This window comes from Ambystoma mexicanum, chromosome 13, assembly GCF_040938575.1.
Source record: "Ambystoma mexicanum isolate Mex_15411 chromosome 13, UKY_AmexF1_1, whole genome shotgun sequence".
NCBI classification, from domain to species: Eukaryota; Metazoa; Chordata; class Amphibia; order Caudata; family Ambystomatidae; genus Ambystoma; species Ambystoma mexicanum.
In genome coordinates this window covers 39,550,738-39,558,314 of record NC_090938.1, presented here as the reverse complement: position 1 = coordinate 39,558,314, position 7,577 = coordinate 39,550,738, and the positions used below count along the sequence as shown (strand labels likewise).

At 54.0% G+C, this 7,577-nt stretch overlaps 1 protein-coding gene across 1 annotated transcript; it reads right to left on the bottom strand.

The window, feature by feature from the left end:
- Positions 1 to 1,589: 1,589 nt before the first annotated feature.
- LOC138520181 (uncharacterized protein DKFZp434B061-like) lies at positions 1,590 to 2,960 on the bottom strand. The gene has a single exon (XM_069632657.1). It carries the CDS (start codon positions 2,958 to 2,960, stop codon positions 1,590 to 1,592), a length of 1,371 nt encoding a protein of 456 aa, XP_069488758.1.
- Between the last annotated feature and the right edge of the window lie 4,617 nt (positions 2,961 to 7,577).

Below are 7,577 nucleotides of genomic sequence, written 5' to 3'. Positions count from 1 at the left end.
GCATGCTGAATTGTACCATGGATGCTGGCACGCTGAATAGTAGCATGGAGGCTGGCGCGCTGAACAGTACCATGGGGGCTGGCACACTGAATAGTACCATGGAAGCTGGCATGCTGAATAGTACCATGGAGGCTGGCCCGCTGAATTGTACCATGGAGGCTGTACGCTGAATAGTACCATGGAGGCTGGCACGCTGAATGGTACCATGGATGCTGGCATGCTGAAAAGTACCATGGAGGCTTGCATGCTGAATAGTAGCATGGAGGCTGGCACGCTGAATAGTAGCATGGAGGCTGGAATGCTGAATCGTACCATGGAGGCTGGCACGCTGAATAGTAGTATGGAGGCTGGCACGCTGAATAGTACCATGGAAGCGGGCATGCTGAATAGTACCATTGAGGCTGGCCGCTGAATTGTACCATGGAGGCTGCACGCTGAATAGTACTATGGAGGCTGGCACGCTGAATAGTACCATGGAGGCTGGCACGCTGATTAGTAGCATGGAGGCTGGCATGCTGAATAGTAGCATGGAGGCTGGCACGCTGAATAGTACCATGGAAGCTGCATGCTGAATAGTGTCATGGAGGCTGGCACGCTGAATAGTAGCATGGAGGCTGGCATGCTGAATGGTACCATGGAGGCTGCATGCTGAATAGTACCATGGAGGCTGGCACGCTGAATAGTACCATGGAGGCTGGCATGCTGAATAGTACCATGGAGGCTGGGATGCTGAATGGTATCATGGAGGCTGATACTCTAAGTGGTACCATGGAGGCTGGCACGCTGAATAGTACCATGGAGGCTGGCACGCTGAATGGAGGCTGGCACGCTGAATAGTACCATGGAGGCTGGCATGCTGAATGGAGGCTGGCACGCTGAATAGTACCATGGAGGCTGGCATGCTGAATGGTACCATGGAGGCTGGCACGCTGAATGGAGGCTGGCACGCTGAATAGTACCATGGAGGCTGGCATGCTGAATGGTACCATGGAGGCTGGCACGCTGAATGGAGGCTGGCACGCTGAATAGTACCATGGAGGCTGGCATGCTGAATGGTACCATGGAGGCTGGCACGCTGAATGGAGGCTGGCAGGCTGAATAGTACCATGGAGGCTGGCATGCTGAATGGTCCCATGGAGTCTGCACGCTGAATAGTAACATGGAGGCTGGCGCGCTGAATAGTACCATGGAGGCTGGCACTCTGAATAGTGCCATGGAGGCTGGCACGCTGAATAGTAGCATGGAGGCTGGCATGCTGAATGGTACCATGGAGGCTGCATGCTGAATAGTACCATGGAGGCTGGCACGCTGAATAGTACCATGGAGGCTGGCATGCTGAATAGTACCATGGAGGCTGGGATGCTGAATGGTACCATGGAGGCTGATACGCTAAGTGGTACCATGGAGGCTGGCACGCTGAATAGTACCATGGAGGCTGGCACGCTGAATGGAGGCTGGCACGCTGAATAGTACCATGGAGGCTGGCATGCTGAATGGTACCATGGAGGCTGGCACGCTGAATGGAGGCTGGCATGCTGAATAGTACCATGGAGGCTGGGATGCTGAATGGTACCATGGAGGCTGATACGCTAAGTGGTACCATGGAGGCTGGCACGCTGAATAGTACCATGGAGGCTGGCACGCTGAATGGAGGCTGGCACGCTGAATAGTACCATGGAGGCTGGCATGCTGAATGGTACCATGGAGGCTGGCACGCTGAATGGAGGCTGGCACGCTGAATAGTACCATGGAGGCTGGCATGCTGAATGGTCCCATGGAGGCTGGCACGCTGAATAGTACCATGGAGGCTGGCATGCTGAATGGTCCCATGGAGTCTGCACGCTGAATAGTAGCATGGAGGCTGGCACGCTGAATAGTACCATGGAGGCTGGCACTCTGAATAGTAGCATGGAGGCTGGCACGCTGAATAGTATCCTGGAGGCTGGCATGCTGAATAGATATACCATGGTGGCTGGCACGCTGAATAGTAGCATGGAGGCTGGCATGCTGAATAGTAGCATGGAGGCTGGCATGCTGAATAGTAGCATGTAGGCTGGCACGCTGAATAGTAGCATGGAGGCTGGCATGCTGAATGGTACCATGGAGGCTGCATGCTGAATAGTACCATGGAGGCTGGCCCGTTGAATAGTACCATGGAGGGTGGCATGCTGAATAGTGCCATGGAGGCTGGGACGCTGAATGGTACCATGGAGGCTGGTACGCTGAGTGGTACCATGGAGGCTGGCACGCTGAATAGTACCATGGAGGCTGGCACTCTGAATAGTACCATGGAGACTGGCATGCTGAATAGTACCATGGCGACTGGCACGCTGAATAGTACCATGGAAGCTGGCACCATGAATAGTAGCATGGAGGCTGGCACGCTGAATAGTACCATGGCTGCTGGCATGCTGAATAGTACCATGGAAGCTGGCACCATGAATAGTAGCATGGAGGCTGCTTGCTGAATAGTACCATGGAAGCTGGCACGCTGAATAGTAGCATGGAGGCTGCACGGTGAATAGTAGCATGTAGGCTGGCACGCTGAATGGTATCATGGAGGCTGGCACGCTGAATAGTACCATGGAGGCTGGCATGCTGAATAGTAGCATGGAGGCTGCTTGCTGAATAGTACCATGGAAGCTGGCACGCTGAATAGTAGCATGGAGGCTGGCACGCTGAATAGTACCATGGAGGCTGGCACGCTGATTAGTAGCATGGAGGCTGGCATGCTGAATAGTAGCATGGAGGCTGGCACGCTGAATAGTACCATGGAAGCTGCATGCTGAATAGTGCCATGGAGGCTGGCACGCTGAATAGTAGCATGGAGGCTGGCATGCTGAATGGTACCATGGAGGCTGCATGCTGAATAGTACCATGGAGGCTGGCACGCTGAATAGTACCATGGAGGCTGGCATGCTGAATAGTACCATGGAGGCTGGGATGCTGAATGGTACCATGGAGGCTGGTACGCTAAGTGGTACCATGGAGGCTGGCACGCTGAATAGTACCATGGAGGCTGGCACGCTGAATGGAGGCTGGCACGCTGAATAGTACCATGGAGGCTGGCACGCTGAATGGAGGCTGGCACGCTGAATAGTACCATGGAGGCTGGCATGCTGAATGGTACCATGGAGGCTGGCACGCTGAATGGAGGCTGGCACGCTGAATAGTACCATGGAGGCTGGCATGCTGAATGGTACCATGGAGGCTGGCACGCTGAATGGAGGCTGGCACGCTGAATAGTACCATGGAGGCTGCATGCTGAATAGTAGCATGGAGGCTGGCACGCTGAATAGTACCATGGAGGCTGGCACTCTGAATAGTAGCATGGAGGCTGGCACGCTGAATAGTAGCATGGAGGCTGGAATGCTGAATCGTACCATGGAGGCTGGCACGCTGAATAATAGTATGGAGGCTGGCACGCTGAATAGTACCATGGAAGCGGGCATGCTGAATAGTACCATTGAGGCTGGCCGCTGAATTGTACCATGGAGGCTGCACGCTGAATAGTACCATGGAGGCTGGCACGCTGAATAGTACCATGGAGGCTGGCACGCTGATTAGTAGCATGGAGGCTGGCATGCTGAATAGTAGCATGGAGGCTGGCACGCTGAATAGTACCATGGAAGCTGCATGCTGAATAGTGCCATGGAGGCTGGCACGCTGAATAGTAGCATGGAGGCTGGCATGCTGAATGGTACTATGGAGGCTGCATGCTGAATAGTACCATGGAGGCTGGCACGCTGAATAGTACCATGGAGGCTGGCATGCTGAATAGTACCATGGAGGCTGGGATGCTGAATGGTACCATGGAGGCTGATACTCTAAGTGGTACCATGGAGGCTGGCACGCTGAATAGTACCATGGAGGCTGGCACGCTGAATGGAGGCTGGCACGCTGAATAGTACCATGGAGGCTGGCATGCTGAATGGTACCATGGAGGCTGGCACGCTGAATGGAAGCTGGCATGCTGAATAGTACCATGGAGGCTGGCATGCTGAATGGTACCATGGAGGCTGGCACGCTGAATGGAGGCTGGCACGCTGAATAGTACCATGGAGGCTGGCATGCTGAATGGTCCCATGGAGTCTGCACGCTGAATAGTAACATGGAGGCTGGCGCGCTGAATAGTACCATGGAGGCTGGCACTCTGAATAGTAGCATGGAGGCTGGCACGCTGAATAGTAGCCTGGAGGCTGGCATGCTGAATAGATATACCATGGTGGCTGGCACGCTGAATAGTAGCATGGAGGCTGGCATGCTGAATAGTAGCATGGAGGCTGGCATGCTGAATAGTAGCATGTAGGCTGGCACGCTGAATAGTAGCATGGAGGCTGGCATGCTGAATGGTACCATGGAGGCTGCATGCTGAATAGTACCATGGAGGCTGGCACGTTGAATAGTACCATGGAGGGTGGCATGCTGAATAGTACCATGGAGGCTGGGACGCTGAATGGTACCATGGAGGCTGGTACGCTGAGTGGTACCATGGAGGATGGCACGCTGAATAGTACCATGGAGGCTGGCACTCTGAATAGTACCATGGAGACTGGCATGCTGAATAGTACCATGGCGGCTGGCACGCTGAATAGTACCATGGAGGCTGGCATGCTGAATAGTAGCATGTAGGTTGGCACGCTGAATGGTACCATGGAGGCTGGCACGCTGAATAGTACCATGGAAGCTGGCACCATGAATAGTAGCATGGAGGCTGGCACGCTGAATAGTACCATGGCTGCTGGCATGCTGAATAGTACCATGGAAGCTGGCACCATGAATAGTAGCATGGAGGCTGCTTGCTGAATAGTACCATGGAAGCTGGCACGCTGAATAGTAGCATGGAGGCTGCACAGTGAATAGTAGCATGTAGGCTGGCACGCTGAATGGTATCATGGAGGCTGGCACGCTGAATAGTACCATGGAGGCTGGCATGCTGAATAGTAGCATGGAGGCTGCTTGCTGAATAGTACCATGGAAGCTGGCACGCTGAATAGTAGCATGGAGGCTGGCACGCTGAATAGTACCATGGAGGCTGGCACGCTGATTAGTAGCATGGAGGCTGGCATGCTGAATAGTAGCATGGAGGCTGGCACGCTGAATAGTACCATGGAAGCTGCATGCTGAATAGTGCCATGGAGGCTGGCACGCTGAATAGTAGCCTGGAGGCTGGCATGCTGAATGGTACCATGGAGGCTGCATGCTGAATAGTACCATGGAGGCTGGCACGCTGAATAGTACCATGGAGGCTGGCATGCTGAATAGTACCATGGAGGCTGGGATGCTGAATGGTACCATGGAGGCTGGTACGCTAAGTGGTACCATGGAGGCTGGCACGCTGAATAGCACCATGGAGGCTGGCACGCTGAATGGAGGCTGGCACGCTGAATAGTACCAAGGAGGCTGGCATGCTGAATGGTACCATGGAGGCTGGCACGCTGAATGGAGGCTGGCACGCTGAATAGTACCATGGAGGCTGGCATGCTGAATGGTACCATGGAGGCTGGCACGCTGAATGGAGGCTGGCACGCTGAATAGTACCATGGAGGCTGGCATGCTGAATGGTACCATGGAGGCTGGCACGCTGAATGGAGGCTGTCACGCTGAATAGTACCATGGAGGCTGCATGCTGAATAGTAGCATGGAGGCTGGCACGCTGAATAGTACCATGGAGGCTGGCACTCTGAATAGTAGCATGGAGGCTGGCACGCTGAATAGTAGCCTGGAGGCTGGCATGCTGAATAGATATACCATGGTGGCTGGCACGCTGAATAGTAGCATGGAGGCTGCAGGCTGAATAGTAGCATGGAGGCTGGCACGCTGAATAGTAGCATGGAGGCTGGCATGCTGAATAGTAGCATGGAGGCTGGCACGCTGAATAGTACCATGGAAGCTGCATGCTGAATAGTGCCATGGAGGCTGGCACGCTGAATAGTAGCCTGGAGGCTGGCATGCTGAATGGTACCATGGAGGCTGCATGCTGAATAGTACCATGGAGGCTGGCACGCTGAATAGTACCATGGAGGCTGGCATGCTGAATAGTACCATGGAGGCTGGGATGCTGAATGGTACCATGGAGGCTGGTACGCTAAGTGGTACCATGGAGGCTGGCACGCTGAATAGCACCATGGAGGCTGGCACGCTGAATGGAGGCTGGCACGCTGAATAGTACCAAGGAGGCTGGCATGCTGAATGGTACCATGGAGGCTGGCACGCTGAATGGAGGCTGGCACGCTGAATAGTACCATGGAGGCTGGCATGCTGAATGGTACCATGGAGGCTGGCATGCTGAATGGAGGCTGGCACGCTGAATAGTACCATGGAGGCTGGCATGCTGAATGGTACCATGGAGGCTGGCACGCTGAATGGAGGCTGGCATGCTGAATAGTACCATGGAGGCTGCATGCTGAATAGTAGCATGGAGGCTGGCACGCTGAATAGTACCATGGAGGCTGGCACTCTGAATAGTAGCATGGAGGCTGGCACGCTGAATAGTAGCCTGGAGGCTGGCATGCTGAATAGATATACCATGGTGGCTGGCACGCTGAATAGTAGCATGGAGGCTGCACGCTGAATAGTAGCATGGAGGCTGGCACGCTGAATAGTAGCATGGAAGCTGGCATGCTGAATGGTACCATGGAGGCTGCATGCTGAATAGTACCATGGAGGCTGGCATGCTGAATAGTACCATGGAGACTGGGACGCTGAATGGTACCATGGAGGCTGGCACGCTGAGTGGTACCATGGAGGCTGGCACGTTGAATAGTACCATGGAGGCTGGCACTCTGAATAGTACCATGGAGACTGGCATGCTGAATAGTACCATGGCGGCTGGCATGCTGAATAGTAGCATGTAGGTTGGCACGCTGAATGGTACCATGGAGGCTGGCACGCTGAATAGTACTATGGAGGCTGGATTGCTAAATAGTAGCGTGGAGGCTGGCACGCTGAATGGTACCATGGAGGCTGGCACGCTGAATAGTACCATGGAAGCTGGCACCATGAATAGTAGCATGGAGGCTGGCACGCTGAATAGTACCATGGCTGCTGGCATGCTGAATAGTACCATGGAAGCTGGCACCATGAATAGTAGCATGGAGGCTGCTTGCTGAATAGTACCATGGAGTCTGCACGCTGAATAGTAGCATGAAGGCTGCACGGTGAATAGTACCATGGATGCTGGCACACTGAATAGTGCCATATAGGCTGGCACGCTGAATAGTAGCATGGAGGCTGCTTGCTGAATAGTACCATGGAAGCTGGCACGCTGAATAGTAGCATGGAGGCTGGCACGCTGAATAGTACCATGGAGGCTGGCACGCTGAATTGACTGGCACGCTGAATAGTACCATGGAAACAGGCACGCTGAATAGTACCATGGAGGTTGGCATTCTGAATAGTACCATGGAGACTGGCACGCTGAATTGACTGGCATGCTGAATAGTACCATGGAGACTTCCACGCTGAATTGTACCATGGATGCTGGCACGCTGAATAGTACCATGGATGCTGGCACGCTGAAAAGTACCATGGAGGCTGCACACTGAATAATGCCATGTAGGCTGGCACGCTGAATA

What these genes read in the sequence shown, in the direction of transcription:
- LOC138520181 (XM_069632657.1), bottom strand. Translation starts at nt 2,960, where the DNA reads ATGGTACCATTCAGCATCCCAGCCTCCATGGTACTATTCAGCATGCCA.